The sequence below is a fragment of the Atractosteus spatula genome, chromosome 8, assembly GCF_055471065.1.
Source record: "Atractosteus spatula isolate fAtrSpa1 chromosome 8, fAtrSpa1.hap1, whole genome shotgun sequence".
In the NCBI taxonomy this organism is placed as follows: domain Eukaryota; kingdom Metazoa; phylum Chordata; class Actinopteri; order Semionotiformes; family Lepisosteidae; genus Atractosteus; species Atractosteus spatula.
The window spans coordinates 49,788,514-49,816,267 of record NC_142713.1 but is presented as its reverse complement, the minus strand read 5'-3'; the positions used below and the strand labels follow the sequence as shown (position 1 = coordinate 49,816,267).

At 36.0% G+C, this 27,754-nt stretch overlaps 1 protein-coding gene across 1 annotated transcript in view; it reads left to right on the top strand.

Moving 5' to 3' along the window:
- Positions 1-27,754, top strand: part of plxna4 (plexin A4) — a 326,434-nt gene that overhangs the window by 258,017 nt on the left and 40,663 nt on the right. Inside the window, exons 17-26 of the mRNA XM_088923555.1 lie at positions 1,125-1,364; positions 2,201-2,347; positions 2,920-3,154; positions 3,853-3,995; positions 6,605-6,873; positions 14,810-14,876; positions 18,758-18,904; positions 21,253-21,412; positions 24,085-24,188; positions 27,250-27,349. Of these exons, the coding sequence (XP_088779681.1) occupies positions 1,125-1,364; positions 2,201-2,347; positions 2,920-3,154; positions 3,853-3,995; positions 6,605-6,873; positions 14,810-14,876; positions 18,758-18,904; positions 21,253-21,412; positions 24,085-24,188; positions 27,250-27,349 (1,612 nt within the window). The remainder of the gene's footprint in view (positions 1-1,124; positions 1,365-2,200; positions 2,348-2,919; positions 3,155-3,852; positions 3,996-6,604; positions 6,874-14,809; positions 14,877-18,757; positions 18,905-21,252; positions 21,413-24,084; positions 24,189-27,249; positions 27,350-27,754) is intronic.

Here is a 27,754-nt window from a genome sequence, read left to right as displayed (position 1 = left end):
CTCTACTGATGAACCCATGACTGTTCCTGAAAACTGATGCTTCCCAGGTTACTGTCAATACTCAGGTACAAGGACATTTATTTCCTGGGTCTAACTGCAACCAAAAATCTATTTATGAGGCTGGGTAAAGACCAAACTACTGTACCTTCTGTGGGTCACATCTTACATTATTTTACGTTTTGCTAGTGCAGTAACTGACTGGTCAGATGCTTTTTCTCGTCTTCAAAATTTGACTGTCCGACTTTTTTTACTATTTTTTCTTGTCTTCTATTTGTCATGTGTCTTCTTCTTAAAATATGCTTTTAAAATGAAAAAAAAATCCAAAATGCAAATTCAATGTGTCATATTACATTTCAAGGTGTCTTGCTGCTGTAGTGAATAGATGGTCAAACATTATATTACAAAATTCTAATCATATTGATGTGTGTAAGCATTCTGAATTACATACAGATGTGTTCTGCAGTCACAACAATCTGCTTTTATCCTACCTGAATTTATTTATAGATGGTCTTTCATTTTCATATTTTTTGTATTTACTGGGAATATATCTTTATTTATTAAAGCAACATGTAAGAGGGCAAAAACAGTGCAAACAAGAAGCCCAGGTGTTTCTGTGTTGTTATGAGAGTTCATCTCTCCACACTGTCTGGGCCAATACTATAAAGAATGGTATATGCAAAAGAAAGTAATTCCAGAGATGTTATTACGAAGATCTAAATTATAATTACCTTGGGCATCAATGTTAGATCTCATATGAAATACTTTATGCAGTTCGTAGCTCAATATCCTGAAAAGGACATGCTGTAGGCATGTTCCAGGAGAAAGAAAGCAGAGGCACATCAGGGTATGTGTTAGTACAGTACAGCTACTTACCAGGATACAAGAACATAAGGAAGTACATAAAACCCTGTGAAAACATAGTAAAACAACTGCGAATAGTGAAAATAAAAGATTTCCTTCCACCAGTATCCTTCTAGAACATGTTAGTTATGGTACAAGGACCAATTCAAGCGAGTTGCGGTGAGCTAAATGTCCTTTCCTTTTTCAAGTTCCGTTAACTTAATGGTCAGCGTTTTACTACACTGTATTTTTTTTTCTTATTATAATCCCCCTTTCTGTTTCAGACATGCAAAATGCTCAGCTCAACATCAATGGTCTGCCAAGCTCCTGAGCTGGCTGTGAGTTCAAGTCACCAGGGTGAGGTTGTGGAGCGTCCGGATGAGTTTGGGTTTATTCTTGACAATGTCCAGTCAGTGCTGTCCTTGAACAGCACCAACTTCATCTATTATCCAAACCCTGTATTTGAGGTTTTAAGTCTCTCAGGAGTGTTGGAACTAAAACCTGGCTCACCCATCATACTAAAGGTATATTGAAACATTAGAAATCAAGACAACAGTGTGTGTGATAACAATGTTAATTTGCATTAGGTCATTTTTCCTCCTAAAATATTAGTAGATGTTCAATATAATATACTTACATCAGTCTGTGAAATATCAGAGACTGACACAAAAGGAATGCATAAGACTCCACTAATATATTGTGTTTGCTTGATTATTTTAATACTAGATCATATTTGCAATCAGTGGTTTAAATTGTTTCTTATTGTTGTGTCATAGTTCTTTGTGCGCAGCACAGTGCAATCACGGTTATTGCAATTGCCTCAGGGCTCAAGGGTCCTGGGTTTTAATTCCCCATTCATGCCTCTGTCAGTGTGGAGTTTTCAGCTTCTCCTCATGTTTACATGCCTTTTTACCTGGTGTTCCAGTTTCCTCCCACCTCCCAAGGACGTGTTAGATAGGTCTGATTGGCTTTTCTGAATTGCTCCTTTATTCTCAGCCCTGAGATGGACTATGTTTCTCGAGTAAGGGGCTTACTGACAATGGATCAATATTTTCCTTCCTGGAAATACATAGCTTAGATAAGGAACAGAACAAACTAGAATTTTGTGACATTGCCTTTTTTATGTCAGGCATGACACTTCAATAACAATGGCCTCTGGTGTTTCCTTCTATAGTGGGTTCAGAACTCTTCTTTAAAAAAATGCTCTTGTTAGTGGGGATTCAGCTGAGGTGCTGTTCTTTTGACTTGTTTTTATCATGGTGAAATACAGTATGTTAAGTCCCCAACTGTATGTCCAGGAAATCGTTAGGTGTTTGCTATTGAAAACAGTTCACATCACAATTATCCTTTTCCATTTTAGGGTAGGAATTTTCTGCCTCCAGCACCAGGGGGAAATGCCAAGCTAAACTACACTGTGCTGATTGGAGAAAAGCCCTGCACTTTAACAGTGTCTGACACCCAGCTCCTGTGTGAATCCCCCAACCTCACAGGACGGCACAAAGTTCTGGTGAGTGCTAATAGGCAAGCAGGTAACATTTTACTAGGTGTGAAGAGCTTCTTGTACTTCTCCTTGGGTTTTTTTTTTATTTATCCATGTTACAATGGCCTACTGCAGCATTAGAAACTACTGTATTAACCTCCTTTGCTACAATAAATGAAATAGCATGCAGCCAAACCAAAACGATTTTAGTACTGAGTCTTGTTCATGACTAAATTATTTGTAGGACACACTCCACAGGATGTCAGAATAAAAATACAACAGGTGCTACTTTTGCTTGGTGTGGTTTACTGATTGGACTGGGGCTGTCAATGTGCCAGTTAGAAGTCTGCAGTGCCACCTGGAGAGTTGAATGATGCACAAGATTCACTATACCTTTTAATAAAAAGGTGCTTTTGCACCCGCTAAACAAACTTGGCTCTACTGGGTTGAGCTCATTACAGTTTATCCTTGTCCTTGCTTCTTTACTTCGTTATGTTACTCTTTTCTTATTTTTTCCAACGGACTTATGGATAGGTAGCCCATTGTCCTCATCCAGGTGTTGATCATTGTAATGGTAAAGCTTGATTTTGTTTGCTCAGGCTAGGGTTGGTGGGATCGAGTTTTCGCCTGGTGTGGTTCACATTTCGTCTGACAGCCCGCTCAGCCACACAGCCATCATCAGCATCTCCAGTGCAGGAGGCCTCCTCATCATCTTCATCGTGGTGGTGCTCATTGCCTACAAGCGCAAGTCCCGTGAAAGTGATCTCACGCTGAAGCGCCTCCAGATGCAGATGGACAACCTTGAATCCAGGGTGGCCCTGGAGTGTAAAGAGGGTAAGTATCCCTTGCAGCAGGGCAGAGGTTGAGTGGTAACTTGGCACTTGAGGTGGTTAGCTGAAACACAGCTCTTTGGATGTTTTGGATTCAGGATTTATTTGACTCTCATACATTATATCGGGGTTCCCCATTTAAGATGCAGATAAAATATAGACTCATTGAGTCTATAGTGAGTTCAGAGACCTCAGAAAAAAATCAGCAGACCTAAATTTCCCAGCCAGTGCCCAAGAAACCAAGCTGTGAGAAACCTTTCCGACATGAGAGTAACCCACAGTCTGGATGTCGGATTCTAATGCACGTTTTGCAGAGAAACATCTGGCAACTGGGTTTAACAAGGTTTAACCCAACAACAGGCTGTAAATTTGACAGTACCTTAAATGTGTCTGTTTCTTTTCTTCCTATTGTATCGTACCTCTTTGTGATAACATCTTTTGATTCTGACATGTACCTACTCGTACTCTTATGAAAAATTAAAGATGGTGAAGAACAGTTTATAGAGGCAATCGTCTACAGACTGCACAAGTCTTTATTCTTTTGGTTAGTCTGTCTGTGTTTTATAGCTTCACTAGACCGGATTTCTTTGTTGTGCTTATTTATAGCAAAATAATATTACAGTTATATTTTTATAACAATTCTATTTCTGCTTGTTCGTACATACAGAACATATTCATCCTTTTTTTTCTTTTCTTCTTCAGCATTTGCAGAGTTACAGACTGATATTCATGAACTAACTAGTGATTTGGATGGAGCTGGTATCCCATTCCTTGATTACCGTACCTACACTATGAGAGTTCTTTTCCCTGGAATTGAAGAGCATCCAGTTCTGAGGGACCTGGAGGTCAGGTTTTTATGTTTAGACATTAATTTTAAAATGTAAATATGCCAGATTCAACCAAATCTATACCCATGGGGCAAAGAGCATTAAGCCGAAGGTTAATTATTATTTGGCATTGACAGTCCATTAGAGTAAATGCACTAACAGGAACAACAGGGCTTCCGTGAATAATTCCATTGTTGTTGCAATCTGATGCTGGATGAGTTTCTGTTGATAGTCAAGCTCAAACTCTTGGTTTCCTTTTCTCGTTTCCTAAATGCATTATAATATTGTAGCACAAATAAAGTAGAAAAAATGATCTACATCATAAATAGTGATCCTGAAGAAAGCACCTACAAAGTCTATACATAATTTAATGCATGGTGAAATACAAAACCTTCAATTCAGCATTGATTTGACAAAGGTAGATAACTAATACCTACATACAGCAGGTATGGTTTTTTTTATTAATGCTTGCTGTTTATTGAATTCATTTGTCTACTCAGACAGCTACAACATGATTACAACAGATGCGCAAAATAGCAGGAATAAGAAATTGCAATAAACATTGTGGCATAAGTAGTGTAATTTTCCTTATTTTTGGGCCTCCACATTTTTAACATATTTAATGTGTTTTTAATTAACTACACTGTAGGGGTGTGCGACTGAAAGTGTTGTAATTACATTTTTACCTTCAGGCTGTGTGCATAACATGATATCTTGAGCCATTTTTGTAGAATACTTAGGTAGAGGTTGTTTGGAAATTCACTTTCCTTCTTAATTAGAGACTTTAAAATCACAATGAGCTTCTTGTTAATAACTGAAATGACATGTGGCACAACTGCTTATGACACTGCCTTCAGTGCTAGATAGAAATCAAAGCCTTATTTTGTTAAAGTGACAACATTTCACAAATTATTATTTTTAATGAAATGATGGACATTGAAAATTCAATCCGATGCTGCAGCAATTTGCTAAATATAGTTTACCATTTTAGATGTAATAACTCTTTTATGGCAGCTATTAAAAGAATATTAATTTAATTAAATGAGTAGCTGCATGAAAGCCTAACGTGGAATTACATTTAAAAAGCCATGGCTGACTTGTTTCTTGCTGTCATTCGTAACAAATTATTATTGATGCAAAAGGAAACAGAGAGCACTGTGCTGCATGTGGATAAACTGGCAGTTTTATCACAAAAGTAAACATAGGGGAAGCGATCTTTTGGATTTGATGCATTTAGTGCTTTTTAACAACTTTGTGTTCCAGTCTTATTCGTGCAGTGAATATAAAAATACATTTACGTTTAATATATGCATATTTTTTCCAAAAAAAGGCTTTTCCAAGAAGGAAGTACAGTTATTTTTCTATTTTGGTTTGTGGTGCATCCCCATTTTTGTAGCGTTGCTGGTACTGATGTCATCAGGGTCTTTCAGCCCCACAGCTTGGAAAGACCGTCTTGAAAGAATATACAGTATAGAATCAAAAAGATCATAAAGTGGTTAAACAGGATAGGATTTTCAGCACCATTTTTTACAATTCTGACAGATTTTCTATTTTACCCAACTTCTGTTCACTGCACTTAATTTTGGTTTGCCTACTTCCCATCCTTCAAAGCCTCATTTGGGTAAGTTATTTTAAAACACAGGAGATGAGAAGTTCAGTGATTTCTAGGAGATTGCTTAACACCTACAGGTTTCTGAATTCAAATAGAAAACATTTATCGCTTTCCCTGTTCGGCAAAGAACCTCTCTCTGCCAGCTTTGCCCTTCACTTCAGTATAATGCATTCATTTTGTCAGTACTGCTGTTTGAACATTGGAATTATACTGCATATCTTACAGATAACATGAATAGACAGATGGGCTTAACACAGAATGTTTAGGTATAGTTCAAGTACTCTTTGTCTTTGACTTTGCAATGGAGTTATTGTTCTGTATAATGCATATAATGTATATACACACACCGTATTTTAGCTACCAAACCTGGACAAAAAGTCTTTCACAATGTTTAGGTAAGGGAGCAGTGTCATTGCGTTTACAATGCAACATTTTAGGGCCTTTTAATTTGCAATGAGCGTATACATGTAAAAGTAAAATAGACACTCATTGGATACTTCATATGTTATGACATAAAATGCAGTAATGTACTGTATTTGCAATGTTCTTACTATAGAATCAAATTAGTTTTTCTTGCCTGTTTCATACATTTTATTTTCCTCTATTGGCTCTTCAGTTAGAACTGAAATGCATTACATGCTTAGGGCATTCTTTCCCAGACATGAAACAGTTTTGATGAGAAAGTTATTTTTTTATTTTTATATTCTCTGATCTCTTCTCCTGACAGCATGCCTCTGTGACCATCCACCCAAATACAATTTTAAAATATTTTAAGCACATCTCAGCAGGTTGGCTCTGTACTCTGGGCCAAAGGATCATGGGCCCAGATCAAGAGAGCAGGCATCTGCTGTACCCTTGATTGAGTTACTACACACCTATTCATACTGATAATGATACTTTCCCACTTTTCCGAGACGTTTTTTGTATAAAATTGCTTAAATAAAATATTTAAAAAATCTCTACTTCCCTACTGTGAATTATTAGTGGTGCCAACTACTTTTTTTGTTCGTTTCAGGTTCCTGGATACAGACAGGAACAGGTAGAAAAGGGATTGAAACTGTTTGGGCAGCTCATCAACAACAAGGTGTTTCTGTTGTCATTCATCCGGACTCTTGAGTCTCAGCGCAGTTTCTCCATGAGGGACCGGGGAAATGTTGCCTCGCTGATCATGACAGTTCTGCAGAGTAAACTAGAGTATGCTACAGATGTGCTGAAGCAGCTGCTGTCAGACCTCATTGACAAAAACCTGGAGAGTAAAAACCATCCTAAACTACTGTTGAGGAGGTAAGGAATCATGTCTCAGTCAGCGTGTTACAGTTCACTGCTCTACTAACCAAATGCAGTAAAGTTGTTGAAATTAGTTTTGAAGGACAAGGGTGTTCAAACAGGGTTTCTCAGTATGCTGAGCCATTGTTATAATTCTCTCCTGTGTCCTTGATGTTCAGATTTATTTCTTACTGATTTTTACTGTGCAGAACCCGGTGGTGGAATTTTCTTCCACATGTATGGAGACAGCTGTCTTACCAATGAGCAAAATACATCGGTACACATTTTCCTCACAGATTCAGCGACAGAAGGCAATAGCACATCACTGAACAATAGTTATCAGCTCCTCTTGTGCCCTCCACAGTTTTTACCTCACAATCTAATCTAGCCTTTTGTTAATAATGCAACAAAAATCCACTATTTTGAAAAAGTTCAGAAGACAACAAAGTATATAAAAAACAAGAGGCTGAACTCCTTTTTTATGATTTCACACTAAATCTGTATGTGCTTATTAACTAAGAAAGCTGGTTTCACAGTACCTTCTAGCCATCCTATCACCTCATTATATCTCACTGTAGTTCTTTCAGTTTTTCTACCTCTGGGGAGTAGCGATTGACATCTTGCTAACATAGTGTTAACACATTACAGTTCACGGAGGGTGTTTTTTTTTCTTCCTCCTCTTGATACGAGGGAAAGTAAATGAGTATACTGTAGTAGAAAGCAATTATTACAACCCTGGGTTTAAATGACAAGTAATCTCCATTAAAAATAAACCCTTAGTAAGCTGCTGTTGTTTGAAATTAAAGCAATCATAGCAGGTTAAAGTTCTTTAATGTTTATTGACATTGTTGACACTGTTAAATGTAAACACTTGCAAATCCCTCAGTTTTGTTTACATATATACAGTAGCTGTACTCTGAAGAGTACAGGACTGTAAAAGCCCAAAATGTAAATGCCATTGCTTACTGGTTCAGTTTCCTCCTCTGCTTCTCTGGCCTTCTTTGAGAAATAAATGAACACACTTTAGATTCTGATCAAACAAGCAAGATAAGACAAACAACCTCCACTTGACGGCAGCCTTTCTTATTGTCTTATGCTTTTATTTGCCTTGGAGTTTAAAACAAAGTTTGAGAGGGAGGGCTAACACTTCTCCAAGCCCAGCTAAGATGAAATAAAGTACATAAATAAAATAAAGTCTATATTGTATATATAATGTATAGCATAGTATATAATATATACATTATATACTATGTAATGGTAAATAATGTATAGTATATAAATGTATATAAAATATATAAATATATTTATATATACATATATTGTTACATATAAACATAATGTAGCAAACACCTTTCCTATTGTTCATCCCACCTTCCAACATTACCCCTGCAGCAGTTCCTTGGCTCAGTCCACCTAATGAGGGGGCTCCAAACTATTATCCTTATGGTCAGATCGTTGAGCCCTTGGCCAAGCTGGTTAAAGCCAAATCAGCGTCTCAACCACGTATACACTAAATCTATAAAAACTAGGATATAGTCAAAATAATGTTTTCTACTGTATTTCAGCTTTAGATGGTTTTAAATATGCAAATGCCCCTGTACTGAGAACTAGATATTGAGCAATTACTCTTAACACAGCCCTCACTCGGCGCAGAACACCATCAGCGTTTCTCAATCTACATTAATTTGCAACTGTACAGAAAGTGTTTCTTGTGAAACTCTGATATGATTAGTCTTAAAAGGATTACAAATAGAACATCTTGGAAATACTGTAAGCTCCCTTATATAACAAAGCATATAATTGTCTTTAATTGGAGCATTATAAAGTTATGATAGCAAATACTGTACCATTTACTGTATATCTTATATCATTTATATCTTATTATAACTTATATCTGAAGAATCCTGTACTGTAGTTTTTATCCTATGCCTTTAATGTTGAGGCCAGATGTACAGTATGCATTAGGAATCCCTGTTTTTTTAAGAAACAGGATCTCCCAAATGATATTTCAATTCACTTTTTATTCAGCCTTTTTTAGCAGGACAGCCACAGCACTCCCCAGAGGATCCATCCTTCCTTAGCCCCTTCCCCTCGTACTGCTTGCGACATAATGACACACTAAATTGCTCCTTATTACTCTGTCTTCTGAAGGTTGAAATTTGCATAGACTCAATAGACATGGTAATGCAATGTGGCACCTCCTAGACAACCGATGAGGAGCATATTCCATTCATTAGAAGTGATTTAATGACACCTTAGATGAAAGTGATTATTAGAGTTTGGTATAGCAGAATTAATCAGGTCCTGCGGTCTTTTGGAATTGTAAGCATGGACTGGAGTGACAAGGCTTGTTGTGGCAGGGAATGCTACAGATGACGATTACATGGAAGAAGACAACAACCAAATATGCCAGCCATGTTTTAGGGAGCATAGGGAGAACTTGGTGCAGTATAATGGATGTTCAATTAATCCATGATTACCCACTTTGTGTTTGGTGATAACAGTAAGTTTAAAAACTATGGCTAATAATAAAACTAAACTAGTTTTAATGCAATGTTACTCCAGGATAGAATGAATTTTGATTTATCAGCAACTCCAAAATCTGGATAATGTCCATATTCTGAAATTATTTTATGTTACATTTTTGTCATTAAAACTACAATGTTTTATATGGAAAAATTCCCCAAAAACTTTTGAAAAAAGTGTAATTCAGTATGACTATGTAACTCAAGCTGGAATGCACTTATTTAATGTAAAATGTGATGTTGAAAGTTAATTGTGGTCTATTTTTTAAAAATGGAATTAGAAATGTAATCACTTCTTAAAGTAATTAAGACCGCTGGTTTTACAGGACATTTGTACAGGAGATTTGTAAGAAACACTCAACTCTCCCTTGCAAGGGCCTCTGTCACGTATGGAAATTGCTGAATTCTTTAATTGTTGCACAACATCTCTCCATGTTGCCATTATGAATTGTTCCCTGTATTATGACTGCTTTACTTGCATACTGTTCAGTTGTCTTACAGTTAGTAAGTAAAGGTTTGAAGTAAATTAATCTTTCAGACTATAAAAAGTTAAATATTTATTTTTGGAACATGTGAAATGGAAATCAAGAACAACAAATGTATTACTCTGTTGTGCTTTATAAAAAGACAGTATTTAGCAGAAGGATTTTGATGTTTGCTACCATTACAACAGTACTTCATTCAACTAACACACTAGAAATAATGAAAGTATGCGTGTAAAAGTTCTTCAGTCAGATTCCTCTATTATATATTTCAGTTGTTTTAACCTTTTATAATTTATCTGCTTTGGCAAATACTGTTTTTTCACACATTATACAGTTTTGCATATGTATTACATATTTGTTACACATCCCAGTTAAAATATAAAAAACATGTTCACTGTATATATGGTACATACTGTATATACAAGGTCAAGTAAAGTTTAAGACCATTATAAAAGTGAAAAGAACAAGTAAAATAAAACATTTAAACTTTGCAACCTTTTTCAGGTGTGTGCTGGAGAGAAAGAGAACGGACATAGTCTTGTGCTCTGCTCTTTCCTTTCTGCTTTTCAACACTGAACAAACCTCTTCTTGTTCCTCTGTGGCCCACATGCTGATGCAGATACCCACTTGAATCTCTTATGAATAGAAAGACTAAAAGTATTTTGAACCATGGGAGTATTTGCTCCACTTACTGTATATCATACATGCTCTATATACAGTTCAATACATTGTATTTCAATTTATGGTGATATCGCTAACTGCGTGCCACAGTGGTTCTGTATACAAGATTATCTGACTCTCTTTTCTTACAGAATGTGCTAATAAAAGTTTGAATACACTGCCTTATGCTGTATATATATAATATTTCCATATTTCCCTCACGGGATCAATAAAGTATCTATCTATCATAAAATGGGTCGTCTCACCTTTTTCAGTGGTGCTCATTTTATTCAGGCAGTGTATAAGAGAAAAAGAAAACAAAAAACAGCACTAAAAACCATCTTTCGAAAAATGCATTTTGAAGACAATGAAATGTTTAGTGTGGAATTGGAAAGCTTGTGGTGAGTGACAGTGCACTGAGACAGCAAGTGTGTCTGGTGGAGGTTAGAGATTTGCATGTTCGACTGAAATGCATGTTCCCTGCCGAGTACCAATGAAGCAGAACCCTCTGATATTATGACTGAACATGAATTCCCTGTTGTGGCACAGAGTTCCTGAATTTGAATGAAGGTGGTTGCTCATTCTTCTGAATTCTGTACCATCCCAGCTTGAATTTGAACCCGTTTATTTGAAGTGTTGTCATAGCAGAGGAGGAGAAAGCTCTGTGTGTTGGAAGGCTAGCCCAGAAACATTTAGGAAAAATTGCAAAATAGCTATCAAATTGTAATGAAATGACTTTACGTAAACAAATAGACATCCCCATTTAAAAACTGTTGGAAACATAATTGCTTTTTTGCCTTTTTTTTCTTAAATCATCTTCCATTCCAGGTTCCAAGAAGCATTCGTTCTTGGGACCCATCTGGCCTTATTCCATTAGCAATGTAAAACGGAACCCAGCTAACCACTTCTGCCAGAGCCATCTGTCGTATTTATGTAGCAAACTCACTATGAGTTTACACTACCCTCCTACCCTGTTGAATAAATAATACTTCTTAAAAAATGAAAATCGAGTCTTTTAATGTGTCTGTCAACATCTAGTGCTTGTGACAGATGTAAGTTAGTTTGTATTGTATCAGGGGACAATTATGTTGGCAGATCTGTTTTGCTGATTTCTTACTTGAAATTACTTGTATTTAAAACCAAATGTACTTTTTCAATAGGCATGTGCTAAAAGTGTGCTACAGTTTGGTGGCAATCTTTTGGTGTTGTACAGTATGTATACAGTATCTGATATATCCACATCCACTGTATGTGGATATACCAACATTTATTTTTTTCATTTATTGAAGAAATTCATTTCATTAATCAAAGGCAACATGTTTTCTTCTGCAACACTGATGAGAGGTGTCACATAGTCAGCTGTTAATATTACAGTCTTTACAGAGCTTGTAAATTTAGACATTTACACAATGATTTAGAAGTTGTGAACTGTAATTGCAGGGATGCTGAGGGTGCAAAAAACAAAATACAGATGCAGCTATTCAAACTTTGCGGTACAAACCCGTACCGCACGCAACTACCCACAAGCCACCGTGGCGAAAAAGGTGGTAGGTGGCGATATCACCTTTATGATAAAGGTGGTAGGTTGTGTACTTTTGTCCAACTGAGCAATCTTGCTTTCATAAAATATACCAACTTTTTAATGTATAATGATTAACATGCTGTAATACACAGTTTAAATTTAAAAGTCTAAAGAGTATACATCTTACATTCTTAATTGAATAAAGATTGTCCCTCAACAGTGATCGGGATTCGAAACCGGGTGTTTTCTGGTGACAGCTCAAATGCTGTACATGAGAGGTTAAGCTTTATTAGCTCCACCTGGCGGTTTTACAAGGTGATACCGGATACTATTAATATAATCTAATTTGCATCAGGTAAAATGCAGTATGACGTGAAATGACGATATGACACGTGTTGATGCGATATGCCAATCGTGTTGTACCGCAGCGTACCCCGCTCATTTTGAATGGCTGCATCTGTATGTTATGCTTCTAACTCCCGATGGTAGCTTTGATGAAATTTACAAAAGTTTTACATTGAAAGATTATTAACGCAATTAAGCCTGGTGTACGAACTTGAACAAAATAATATGTATTGTTTTCTTTCAGTACTTTAGTGTTAAATGCTGCTACAGTACCTCTGTTTAACTGCCATGGTATCTGGATTGCTGTCATCCAAGTACTCTAATATTTAATCCAACAGATTTTTAGTGAAAAAGGAATATAGAAACCATGAAAAATTATTTAAGAAGGTTAAACTTAATTCCTCTAACCTTTTATGCTAAAAAGTTGTCAAATTAGTGTTCAAATTATTTGGTAAAACTCAAGTACATAGTTGTGAAGATTTATGACCTGTAAAGTGCTTTATGAAGTGTGCAGAACATAATCCCTTTTTTCAATCCTCTGTCTAGGAACCACAGGGTATATTTTGTTGAGGAAAATTGTATTTAATCAGGAGGAACTAAGTTCCAAATTTCTTGATCCTCAAATGTGGAGCAAGAGCAGCATTTGTGCCCTCCTTCTCCTGAATCAGTGCCAATGGGCATCTTTAGATTAAATCATCTGATGCTAATCCTTTATCTTTCCCCTTTAGGCATAGTTTAAATGAGGATGAGAATGATACAAGCTTTGCCAAATGCATAATTACAGAGGTTTAGAGACGCATGGTAAAAGCTTAATTGTAGAATCAAAAAAGAATAGGGCAGTAGTTTAGTTTCTTCTTTTTTTTCAGAATTGTAGACTTAATTATTACATAAATCAAAAAGACAACATGTGCATAACTTGACTATCTCTGCAGGTGCACACAAAATTGCTTAAAATGTGAGAAAACAAGATACCCCTGCACACCACAAAATTGTGAAGATGGGCAATTCATATTTTATTTTAGAAAGACAGGAAAGCTGACAATTCAGTCTGAGACCTTCATCAAGACATGTTCCTAATTAGCCACTAATCTGTATTCTGAACAAATAAATTAATAACACTTTTAATCAGTCAACTTGAATCAAAAATGCATGTATACTGTATACACAAACATGAAATGATTAGCAAACTTCAGATCCTTGACTGTCTTCTAGTCTCCAGGCATTTGGAAATCTGTTGGCTTCGAAGAAAAGTAACTTCTTTATGATCAACTTGTGTATTTTCATATAGTTGGAGACAGACCAATATATATATAATTGCAAATTAACCGATTAGAAGTGTTACGACTTCAGTGAAAAAGCTTTGAGAATACTGATTAGCAGGTAATTAGGAACACATTTGTAAGTGGGCTAAACAGTTGGTTTGTGAATTCAGTGCTCTCATTAAGGTCTCTGACAGAAGCATCACCCTTATTTTCAATCTATAATAAAATGTGAGTTCTGCATATGTCAGTGTTCGTGATTTTATCCTTTTTTCAGCACCAAGGCATATTATTTCAAATGTAACATGTTCAGAACAGTAGATGAGAACAAAAAAAGACAACTTGAATTTACAATGAATGCTGAAAGCAACCATTTCTGATCTCCAGCTTCAGCGGTCGGAAATCATGCAGAATGAATGTCTTGGCAAAAAAAAAAGAAAGCTGATACATTCCAGGTGTTATGCCAGCTCATTGGCATAGGGTTTCTTCCACTGTCTCCCATTGGCAGTACTGCTTACAGAGAGTAAAGACTTTAAATGTAAATCTACAGATGGTAATCTGGGTGCAGTCTCTCACCACCAGCACATTGGAAAGACTCTGGAGTGACTCTAAAATATTTATAGTCTTAACAGTAATTTACCATGGCGACTTTTATCAGATTTTTTTTTAAGATGAACATTACAATTAGTGAACGCATTTCTTTCTTTGCTTACATTAAAAAAAAGATAATTATGTAAATTGCTGTACAGAATCAGTACTTATCTCACTGAAAAGTAATTTATGCTGGCTGATATGACTGGGAAAATAGTTACACATTCTATACACATTCACATTTTTATGAATCATGATAGATTGTTCAAGTTCATTTCTAGCAGAATTATGGAGATCACTGTGTTACACTGTGTAAGTGAATAATGAATAGGATTGTTTTATCAGAGCCACAGGTGAAAGGGCAACACTTTTAATTACATCAATACAGTTGGATCTTGTAGGGTTTAATTTCATTTCTACATTGTATTAATCCCAGCAATTATATGCTTTGAGAATTTCTAATCAAGGTGCTGCAGTAACAAACGCAAGATCAGAAGGATTCTCTGTGCTGCTTAACTGTATTTCTCAAAGCCTAATTCAAATATTTACTCCTTTTGTTTGTTTTAGGACTGAGTCTGTTGCTGAGAAAATGCTAACCAACTGGTTTACTTTCCTGTTGTACAAGTTCCTAAAGGTAAACTGTTTATTTATTTTTTTTATAATAATCTTAACAGTTTCTTTATGCATACTTTTTGGTGTCTTCGTTATTGATTAATTCAATAATGGTCATTCCTTGGTAATCCCCTTATTTTTTTGTGTTAAGAGGGGTGGGAGAAAATCGAAATATGTACTGTACATGAAATGTACAGTATGTATTTGCATGAACCATTGCCGGAAAAGCTTTTCTGATATATGGTATTTACAGGTACAGTATGTGTAACACAGTTTTATCAATTAAAGGTATAAATACTTATTTTATTACCGCTCTTGGCAAACAGATGGAAGAATAGCTTTGTTAACACAAAGCAAATGTAAAGTTTTGGGTAATTTTTAAGACATGTTAATATTTACACCCCCTATTGGAAAAACAACAGCATAGTTAAAACATAACTGTTAAAAAACTTTCTTATTTTCCTGTGGTGAATACATTTATAGAATAAAGCACCAACTCATTCTGAGCACATTTGTTTTTTAAGAAATTTTGACAAAACGTGTTTTAGCATGCAGATAGGATATGCTCTGAGTCTCTTCAGAAAAACTCTTGAAATGATAAGACTTTAGTTGAAAATTGGTATTCCGTGTCCTTTTAAAATGACTAATCACCTGTAACATCGGTGAAATTAGCTTTGTGCTCCAGCTCCGTACCTACAGATTCCTGTCTGCCAGCACTGAATCTTCAGAAAGTGTAACAGCAATAAAGGACTCTCCACCATCCTGCCTCCATAATAGTCCTTTTTTCCGCTCAGTTGCCTTTCCTCTTGCCACAGTCCAAAAGCCAGCCTGATAAGAGTGAATAGACAGGTACAAAGAAGCAATATGTGGATAGGAGATAAGCTAATTAAGCAGCAGACAGGTGTAGGAGCTGAGGAAAGGCCACATTTCTTCAGATTATTGACTTGTTTTCTTTAAGGTTTTACACAGGGGGAAGCTGGCCTTTTACAGTTTTTAATTTAGCTTCTGAAAGGTTGGAGGGTAACAGACGTAAAGGAGAGAATTGTTTTATCCGATCTTAATAATGACAGGATATTGAGCAGTAAGAATAAGAAGAAGAACAATTATTTAATAAGATAAATCAGTTGAGAATAAATTCTTGTTTTCAAAGATAATCTGGCTAAGAAGCTTGTGTGATTGTTACTCTGAAAACATTGAGGTGAATGAAAGGAAAGAAAAACAGAAAATGTGAATAATGCCAAGGCACTTTGAGTGTCAACAAGTGCAAGTATCAAACAGAGAACATGTAAGCTTTGAATGGAACACAACTTTAAAGGGAAATATGCAAAGTTTTATCTTATTTTTGCAGATTATTGCAGATTCTGGCAGTTGAATAATGTTGAAGTTGAACCCTCTTAGAGGGTTCAAAAACAATGAAAATAAAAATACTACAACTTTGATTGGAAGATGGCACCAATTCCTAAGCTGTTTTCCCAATTAAAAGGAAATTTCTCAGACTGATTATTACATCTCGGTAACAAAATTTAATTGCGAATATAGCAAAATTTTACAAATTACAAATGACATGTAAACACAAAATTGTGAACTTTGTGAAAATACTGTATAGTTGTCATGTTGTTGAGAGTTCGTGAGAATTGTGATTCTTTTTCTCACTAGTCACCGTAATGACTAATGTCATGCAATGTGTGAGTGAATAAGTACAGGTTGTGCAGCAGACAATTCACTACAGAAATATAACAAAGTGATCTGCATGCAGAGTTAAAAAGCCACCTTGAAGATGAGAGCTATATTTCTCTATATTTATTGGATTAAAAGAGATGTATTCACATTGTTTAAAGAATAATAGGGCCACTCCATGGCACCAAAAGATGTGTTGCCTCATTCTGGATCTCAGACAATGACGGCAATATGGCACTGCACATACTGTACTGTACCTGGAACTTTTGTCGGTTTTGTGATGTAAATTGGAGGTTTTACACATTACTGTGTACATTTTACTTTTGTTGTGGTTTGAAATCCATCAATGCCGATTCTTTCTAACCCTGAAATATAAAAATAGCATCGCAGTTCCTCTTTAAAGACCTGTTAATTAACTTATACAGTGAAGCACTCATCTAGCATGCAGAGTGCCAATCAAATCAAAGCTTAAAAATCACTATGATGGATAAATTGAATTATAGGCTGCAGCAATATTATATAAGAATCGCATTATTTTATATACTCAGTATTAAACCAAGATGTTTTCATTTTTTTTAATTGGTAAGAATTGTATCTCTTCTATAAAAAGCGAAATATGCCTATCATACATTCTGATATGTCCTGTCTCCCCTTATTAATGTTAGATTAAAAATCAAAGTAGAATTTCAAATGCCCTCACTCCCCACTCCCATTTGCATTGGCAAATTCTAGCATGAGCTTGCTGCTGCCAAAAACTGATGTGAGCTGAGGGGAATGAAGGCAGACGACCGTCTACTGGCAGCCCTGTCCTGGAGGACTGAACTAACACAACAGTCTCCCTCTGCCCTTATTGAGCATCAATCCAGACAGGATTGCAACTTGATTTAAAAAAAAACCTTTAGATCAGTGGGGATGCTAGCGTTGTGTTTTCCCTGTGTACCCTGCCAAGATATAGTCCTGTATTTCTCATGTGATTCATCACATGATGTATTAGTTTAGTGGGCAGGCTTAACAGGAACCTGTGCTCTTATTTTTAACTCAGCACCCTCTTTCCTGAGTTTTTATTTCAACTCTTTAAAAGGTCTTACATTCAATGGAATTCCAGGTGCTTGTAATTGTAATTAAAAGGGTTTATACTCAGGTGATGGAGACTTCAGCTTATGTAGACCTTTTTCTTCTACATTATAAATAAGAAAATGGAGCTGAAACTCAAGCAACAACAAAATGCATCCACATAAATGTGTAGCTAGTTCTAGGATTTTATAATGTGTTTCCATGTAGGTTTTTCAGATCTACTGTATTTTTTGGGGAACACACTAAAAATTACATTACTTCACAGTATAGTAGGATTGTAGGCAAAACAACGTATTGTTTATATATATGCGTATTTGATGAAGCGCTAAAATATAGTGTGAAAAATCAGACATAACATATCCCAAGATACAGTTCAGAACATATTAGTTTGTTTAGAAATCTAAAAACAAAGCAAAAGATGAGAAGGACATAATCATTTTGGAGATTAATACCTCTCTTTGACCTGTCTTTCCACTGTAGTTTTATTTATCTTTTGTCCATTAGTTTGTATGCTATATTATGAGTTCATAGTACAAAGATGACCTTGTTCTGAAATTGAAATGTGGTCCACTTTTAGAGATATTCTGTGAGTAAGTGTTGTGGGGCATAAAATCGATTCTATAGTACAGTACATGTATGAAAGGGATGAAATTGAGGTTCTGTGTATAATGAGATGAGTATGCTTTTCCAACTCTAACATGAAGTCGCATGTAGAAGTTTATAAAACCCTGAAAAATTTATGAGGAAAGGGAGGGAGGAAAGGGTTAGTGAAGGTCATTTTCTTTAATGTGTCCATTGAGCCCAGTGAAATAAATTAATGCCTAAATTATGTATGCTTATTGTGGAGTAATCCTGTAAAATTGATATTGTGTTGAAGTATCTATGTGGAAACATGATTTCATTAAAATAAATCTGCTTTCAAAAATTTGTTTAGCACTAGTCTACATCTGCATAATATTAATTTCAATAAGAAAATCCTGGATTAGTGGTAATTAGGGTATGTGAAGACATCTGAAATTGTCTTTGGTTATGTGTGGTGATATGAATAGCAGATGAAGATTTATCTACAATCTTGAATTGTATGATTATTAATGTAAAGCAGGGTTTAGATTTAATTTCATAAGGTAACGGAAATCTTTACTTGCTACACAGGAATGTGCAGGAGAGCCTCTGTTCTCACTGTTCTGCGCCATCAAACAGCAGATGGAGAAGGGACCCATTGACTCTATCACTGGTGAGGCTCGCTATTCACTCAGCGAAGACAAGCTCATCAGACAGCAAATAGACTACAAGACACTGGTAAGTTCAGAGGTCTGGGGACATACAAGACACCTTACTGCAGCATTTCATGCGTCACAGGAAATGGGCACAGAGTGATGTTAAATGGGTGGCTTTTGAACTGTTTTCTGCAGCCATCCACATACAGTACATTTTTACAATGACATGCAGAAAAACAAATCCAAAAATGTACGTGTACAGAAAGAAAAACACACAGAAAAAGGAGTTTTATGTGCGAACTGTTTCAACTACATAAGCAGTATTTTGTAGTAGAAAAAAAAGCTTTAGGCTAGTTCGTTTTAAGTTTAGTTTCCTTAATTAAAAGCAAAGTTCATACATAGGGTTTTAGATTCAGATTTTAGATTTCAGAATTTTTACTTAAATTACAATGCCGGATGCATATTGAATCATAGCAGTAAGTAGTCCAAAAATAATGTATACAAACTATAAATTACTTCATACACCTGTATAAGAATGTTTTGTTAGTGTTGGGTTTTTTTTTTCTATTTGAAATCAACAGTTAGAAAACATAGACAATTTCACACCCCTATTCCCTGCAGAATCAATGTATTCTGTACACCATGTTTTAAATGATGACCCAAGGGTGACTGGACCAAAAACTAGAGAAAAGTCATAAGTGAATGTGTGATGACGCATTATAGTTTGTGCCGTGGTAAATAAAGTGATATGATAATATGAGAAAGATGGGGAAAGAAGGGCTAAGTGCTTTAGAAATACAGAAACTTCCATTCAACTTAAATAGAAAAATCAAACATGATATTTCTGTGAACTTAAGGTACTCCTGTATTTGAGTAGCATGTGAGTATCTCTCAGAGAGTATCTTCTTTTTTTGCTAAAGCAACGGAATCGGTCTTTGTTGTAGACAGCGTTTAAACAGCTGCCTGATAGCCGCTAAAATTATTAGGTGCTCTTGTGCATTCAGTTTGTGAAGTGCGGTCTAGACTTCAGAGTGTTCCATCTCCCTTATTTTCTTCCCCTAAGTGCTTTGTCATGTAGATTGTCTTTTCCCTTGGAATATATAATCTCCTCAATGATGACTAGGATGATGAAAACTCGTTCATTTTATGACAATTTAATTATCACCTCATGAGATAATTCGTTCTAATGACTGGCCAGTGCTGCCTTTGCCTTAGGAGGCAGGTTGCCAAAATGGCTGTGATTAGAATGATGGCTGGGGAGAGTGACAGAGCTGCCACTCTAGGATATCATTAGCACATGTTTTGTCTTCTTTGAATAAAGATTTATCTTTACCGTCGTCAATTGCGATTCCAGTTTAAAAAACATATACTGCATTAAGTGCAAAGGAACAAGTAATAGGTTTATTCCATGCTGAAAAGAGAAGAAAGAAAACACAACGTTTCGGCCGTGGAGCCTTCTTCAGGCATACTGTACATATACTGTATTAAGTGTATGGAGAACATTAAAAAAGCAAGACAAAATAACCTCATTGAACTTTAGTTTATGAAATGTATGAACTGCAGTCTGTATGAACAAAATAAGGGTGATATGACAATGCCGATGTTAGAATGGCTGCCTTGCAGTGCTGGGGCCCTGGATTCAATTCTGGACCTGGGGTGCTATCTGTGTGGACTTTGTATGTTCTCCCCATGTTTGTGTAGCTTTTCACCAGGTGCTCTGGTTTCCCACGACAGACCAAAGACGTACTGGTAGGCTAATTGGCTTTTAGGAAAACTGGCCTGGGTGTGAGTGTGTGCGTGTTTGTGCCAATCTGTGCCCTGCGATGGACAGGCGTCCCATCCAGGACGTATCCCGCCTTGCACCTGCTGCTTGCCTGGATAGGCTCTGGGTCCCCATGTGATGAAGCGGTTAGAAAATGAACAAAGTAACAAAAATACAAGATCCTCTGTTTGCATTTAACTCACGTTTTGTCCATTACTTAAATCATAATCAGACAATTAATAGGAAGTCTGTGTCTTCATTGTGTTCCTTCTTTTATTTCAAGTATTACAAACAAAGCAAAGAACAAATACTAGATAGTAAAACTCTTATGATTGGTTAAGTATTGTGTCAAATCATCCCCTACCAACTGCAAAAATTAGTCTAGATCCATTTCACTGTGCCTTGTACCTCAGCTTTTCATAATTGAGTGGTGTTCATCCTTTGGGGTTACAAGGTGAAACTGTTCAACATTTTCTCTCAACTTCAATTATCAATGTTGAGAATGATCAAACTTGAGAAAATGTTGTTAGAACATCTGGCTGTCGGAATGTGAGAGTAAGATGCAGGCCTGAACCTCTCCTGGGTTATGCTTAGCTTACTGATATGAGGAGTTATTTTTTGTATTTAGGCTGAACTGATACTCTATGATTTCTTACTGTATCCCACAGATATTGAACTGTCTAAACCCTGATAATGAGAAGAGTCCAGAGATCCCAGTGAAAGTCCTGAACTGCGACACTATTACCCAAGTCAAAGAGAAGATTCTTGATGCGATATACAAGAATGTTCCCTATTCACATAGGCCAAAAGCTTCAGACATGGACCTAGGTAAAAAGTTTAAAAACCTTTCATTAAAATTGTCTCCAGTACATTATGTGATGTCATCAAATTGAATTGGTTTTTATCTTTGATTATGTAATCCTGATTTTATCCACTCCAAGAAACCTGACCTTAACTGAAATGTGACTAAGTGTTACCTTATAATAATATGATGACAATAGACTATTAATGTTTTGTAATTTAATGACAATCTGAGAGTTCAGAAGATAGAATATTTGAATGAAAAGGTTTGTAGCAAAATGATAGCAAAACATGCCTTTGATGCATTGTATTTTGAGCCTATTAATACTGTACATGTTGGTACAAGTTAGAACCTTGTGGAGACTTGTTCTGTCTTTTCTTTGTTTCAATAAGATCTGTTGAGGAAAATTAATGCATTTCATTGCCTAGGTTAAATTTATGTGTCTTGAATACAGAAATATGGAACAATTTCTGTAGCCACAAAGAGAAAAAAAAACATTACCCACAGGGGACTAAAAAAAAGCTAACCTTTTGAAGAACACCACTTTCAGAAGCCAGTAAAATCACAGCAGGGAGTGGGAAAATGTGTATTAACCCAAGACATCTAACCTCATCCAAGTATTCAGGACAACTTAGAAGACTGTTTTTATGTTTTAAGTAAAGAACTGGTTCTCTTTTTTTACAGATATTGTTGCATTCTCCATAACTGAGTTTACAATTTAAATGTACACATACAATTTATGCATATAGTACAGTTTTAAAACAGAATTTGAAACTCATTACAATTATATCTATACTTCTGAAGAGATTAACGTTTTTGATAGGTGGGTTTTTTAGACTAATAAATCAAGTGTGCTTTTTTACAATAGTGGTTTCTATAATAACATTTATACCTCTATACAGAGTTTTGATAGGCTTTCCATCGGGAGCACCTTATAGATAAGTGAAGTAATTGTTTTAGCTTTGACAGTTGTGTTTATAAAATTGTTTTGTAGGCCCCTAGCAATGTGCTGTTTTATTATTGAGAATTGTTTTTGTCTGGAATAATGTCTGCAGTTGCAGCCCTAAAGGTTTAGGATTTGTGTAGAGTAAGACAAAATAAACAATATAATACTTTACTCTATGAGAGGGATCTTTGCATTCAATAAATGGAGCTCCAGTCTCCAGAGTTCAAATTCAATACAGGTCCAGATTGCAAGGGCAGATAAGGATAATGGGATTTTACCAACTTCTATCTTCCAGGCAGTCATGGAACAAATTGGATCGGAGTGTTTCTGTCCTTTGTTTTTATTCTTTAGTGAAATCTCAGAGGTGTGATGAGAGGGGACAGTAGGTGAGGGCAATGCCAGTGATTTTCACTTTCTGATATCACACTGAATACCAGGGTCACCTTTCCTGTAGGAATATTCAGTCATTGTTATCTCTTCCAAATCACACCCTGCTCCTGATATCACAGTTTAATATACCTGAGATTACAACTTTGTAATGTGAAAGAAGTGTGTCTTAATGTGATATTTTCATTTTTTTGGGAAGAGATCTCTGTGCACTGGGATTTTTCTTCATATCTGAATACCAGGGTCACCTTTCCTGTAGGAATATTCAGTCATTGTTATCTCTTCCAAATCACACCCTGCTCCTGATATCACAGTTTAATATACCTGAGATTACAACTTTGTAATGTGAAAGAAGTGTGTCTTAATGTGTGATTTTCATTTTTTTGGGAAGAGATCTCTGTGCACTTGGATTTTTCTTCATATCTGTTTTACACTTTGTCGTAAAGTGAGCTGCACTGATGGAACATTATTCAATTCATTGGAGTAATCTTGATCATCAGTTGTAAAAGCACAAGATAATCTTCAGTCCTGACAGTGCTCTTATAGACCTAATTTGACATGCTGATACATAACCCACCTAAGTGCTACATGGATATGGCATTTTAAATGCAAAGATTGAAGGTCTGCATGACAGTGGATATTTAGCACACTCTTCTTATCTCTGTAATCTGTCACCAGCACAAAATTAGCCTTGTTTTAATGGCTAAACAGACACATTTTTGTTATGGATTTTTAAACCACCTCTTTGTGTTCATTCTGCATCATATGTGACAGATCACACCAATATTTAAATTTTTCAATTATTTGTTCAATGTGAATTTCACAATTTTTTTCCATTTTCAATCAGTTTTTCATTTTCTTACGCTCGACTCAAGTTGCTCCTTCAAGGGCTATTTCAAAAGTATGAATTTAGCCCTTCATGCCAGAACATCGTTTAAGTCCTATAAAGCACGTGAATGTAAGTTTGCATCTTTTTAACATGAGGGTATTTTTGCCTTTTAATAAACCACAGCCCTCACAGAGATTCACATCTCTTCATTTTAGGCAAAGTTAAATTGTCAAAAGATGGTATGGAAGCTTGTACCACCTTCTGACAGTCATTGTGTAATATGTTCGCTGGGCGGCAAGTAAAAAAAAAAGTGTCTCTCTTTTGAAAACTACCAGCAGCTTCCAAGATGTCATTTCTGATTAGACAAACATCTAAATATGATCTAAATATCACCAAATAGAAGGGCGATACTTGGTTTTCCTGTATTTCATAACATTTCTTCAATCTGGAAGAAAATAGGACCAGTAGTTTCTTCTTCTACAGTACCTGCAGTTTTCAACCTGTATCCCTCAAAAGTTTGAATGTTTTCCGCACAGAGTGGCGCCAAGGGAGGGGATCGCGGCTTATTCTCCAAGATGAAGATGTGACTACCAAGATTGAGAATGACTGGAAGAGGCTGAATATGTTGGCACATTATCAGGTGAGCCCAGCTGTCTGAGAAACAGACCATAGGCTACTATCTGTAGCCTGTCTTAGAAGCACTCACTCTTTTTCGCCTAATATCATTTGTAACCTCTAGTGTCTGAGATGCACTGTTCTTACTTGTTTCAGTAATCCATTGTGTTCTCCTTCTTCACGTTTTGGAGGGAAAACGTTACCAGAACGCACTTTTTTCGAAGAGTGCACATTACTTTGTGGAGCACAACAATAAGAAATGGGGTATTAAAAAGGGGAAACTGACCCATTCTAGTTACTTATTTACGAAATAATAATAAACCTTGTAGTGCAGTCAGAAGCCTACTCAGATGTGATCCCCATGGTTGGTGTTGTCTGTTGTCTGTGTTCATGTGTGTTTCTGTTTAAAAAAATCCTTTCAAAAGTAATATTGAAAAAAATAGTTACAGGTCAAGATATATTCTTTACCTGAGATATTTAGTAGGCTGTCATATATTTTTTCTGAACGCAAGATAATTTTAGAAATTATTAAAAGTCTACTGATTCAAAACATTGAGCGAGTTCTGAGGGCAAAGCTCTCAATTCAAATCACAGCTTGTACCACCTTGTGAGAGTCAGTTAGACTAAAAGAAACCACATTCGCGTAGATTTCTCTTTCAGTATTCTTGGCATCGTTACGTTAAATAGTTACTCATACTGTAGGTCTTTGAGTGTCAGTACTCTATTTATTTTATGCTCCTGTATTTGAAAGTGAGCATCAGTCTATGTTAATTATTATAACAAATATAAATAATGACCATTCATAACAGATGCTTATTTTTCTTATTTTGAAAATTTTATTACAAAAAGAGATTACAGGGGATCAACGACTAAATATCTTTTGAAGTTCACTTGCTTTAACACATAGCACTACTATTAATGCATCTTTTGTTAATTAAAATTGTGTATGAGAAGAACAGGATATTTTATTACACGAGAAGATTGTGTAATCATCCAAGGAAACACTGAAGAGAACACCCGCAAGAGTTGAGTGTATGACTTTAAGCATTCATAAATCACCAAAAAAGGTGATGGAGTTTAGTCTAAGCTAGAAATCCACCTTTATCCAAGTACCTTTTCTAGGGCTTCACTTGTGCTTTTGTGTGCCCTCCAAAGTCTTACCTCATAACCCTGTGACATTTTAATAGATTTTGCAGCTCCATAGCTTCCAGAAGCATTTAAAGAAGGGAAATGAATGATAGGGACCAGCAAGTTAACAGGACAGAGGAGAGCTGATAAACAAAGTAAATTAAGGCAGAGAGATGACCAAAGCATAGGAGGCCAAACACACTGTCAGACTGTTAGACAGTAAGATAAGACTGACTTGTCATTCAGGTGTCAATCAGCCACAACTCCTCACACACCATCGGCAATGTCCATTCTGGAATCACATCCAATCAGACTCTGATAAAAATCTTCTGCTGTTCATTAACGTGCAAATAATTCGGCAGATAAGCCGTTGCCCTCTAAATGAGAGGTTTGACTGGGGGTCCACACTGGTGCTAAATTAAATGTCATGCTGTTGACTGTCAGTGTGGAGGAGGGAAGGAAAAACGGATTAGAAGTTGATTGGAATCGGAGATGAGATAATGAAGACAGAAGTTAATTCTTTTCAGCCAGGGAGGGCAAGTTATCCTTGACAAAAAGCTATCAACAACTCAAAGCCTGTTAGAACATTTGAACAACATTGCAAGATGACGGATTTTGAGAGCTTTATTTTTTTCTATTGTATTTTGAAATGTTCCACTGAGAATATTGCACGTTATACCTCGCAGTATTGTACTTATACTGTATTGTATCACACTTAAAAATAAGTCAATACATGAAAAATAAATACCATACAAATGTTGTGTGGTTAGGTTTTGTGCTGTTATGTACTGTGGTTATCAATAATAAATGTGAAATAAAAATGTAAGCTGTTCCTTTTGAACATACAGTATAGGTGTCCGGAACATAAATCCATTTGTATTTCTTTGGTTGTTTTTAGCTGAAGTTTCTGAACTCTTTCTATATTGTACTATGAAGTTTTCTATAGCATGTTGTATAAGAAGGATCCGCATTGTTATATGGATTTTATGGCCCACTCAAGAAATTAATTTAAGTTTAAGAAATGGTGGTCTGCCAAACCTAATCAGACTTTTCCACACAACAAATCAGGGCCTTTGGAGCCCCTGTCACTAGCTCATAATTTGTAAATTAAATGTTTAATTTTCTGCTGGGAACAATTAGACCTTAGCCTTAAGGAACATTCTGACATCTGCTGAGCCAAAGTGTTTTTCCTCTTCTATATATAATTCTGCTCTTCTATTTAATTAAATATTTCCTAATCCATGTCATCTCGGGCTTACATTTCCTCCAGGCACTTCTACTCCTCTCTCCTTCCTTCAGTTTATTCCTGTGCAGGGGCAATCTCTGCAACTCTGAATGCAGCATACCTATCTCAAGGATCAGCTCAATTAATTTTATAACTAGAGGGAAGCTTTAACAGAAATGATCATCTTATGCAAACCAATTGAGTTAATATGGGGACCCATTTGTTTCGAAAACAGAAACATTCGTCTACTAATTGAACACATTTTGTTTAGCCAAGTTCTGTTCTACTGCAACATTATCTTTTTAAGGCAATAGTTGAACCTAGGAATAAACCCAGAATAGGAATATAAAAGATGTAGTGTTTTATGAGAACATTACCAAAGGAAAAGTCAATAGCATAGTTAATTCATTTGATTTTTATACAGATATAATACAGCAATTTATAAGGAGTGAAATAGGCTATTCTTATTGTTGTAGATGGATTTTATAAAATAATCCATATAAAATAATATATATAAATACATGATATATACTGTATACAGTACATACATCTACACTAAACTGGCATCCCGTCCAGAGTATATCCTGTCTTGCATCTTTTGCTTGCCAGGATAGGTTAGAAAATGGACAGATGGATATATACTGTATACATACATTTAAATATGTAATAAGAAGCTCATACTTTTAATATTGGTGTTGGTGTTTTTTCATGTATCTTGTCCCTCTATCTACAGGTGCCAGATAACTCAGTGGTGGCCCTTGTTCCCAAGCAAGTTATGGCCTACAATTCAGTTAACAACTCCACCGTCTCCAGAACCTCAGCCAGCAAATATGGTACCATTGCATTTTCCCTTTCCTTGTTTTTCTGCTCTATCTGATTCTCCAACAGAGCAGGTGGAAAAGCTGTGGAAGGAGTCATTACAAAGGAATCTGAAGACGAGACCAGATTTGCGACTGTAGGGCAACGGTGCCCTTCAGATACAAGCTCAGGGATTGAAGGGCAGCTGCCAGGCAGCAAATGAGAGCAGTAGGAACTGCAACAATAACACTGCAGGGAGAGATACGGTCACTGCCTGTGCCAGCAGCCCTCACATTTCCAATTAGCTAATGCCAGTGTTTCCTCATAACTCTAGCCATACATCTGTCTCACCAGCTTTGCTGAGCCCATAATGCTGCCACTTTGCAGAAGTGTAATCTTGTTTTTGTAGGGAAGCCCAAACATAAAGACAAACACAAAGA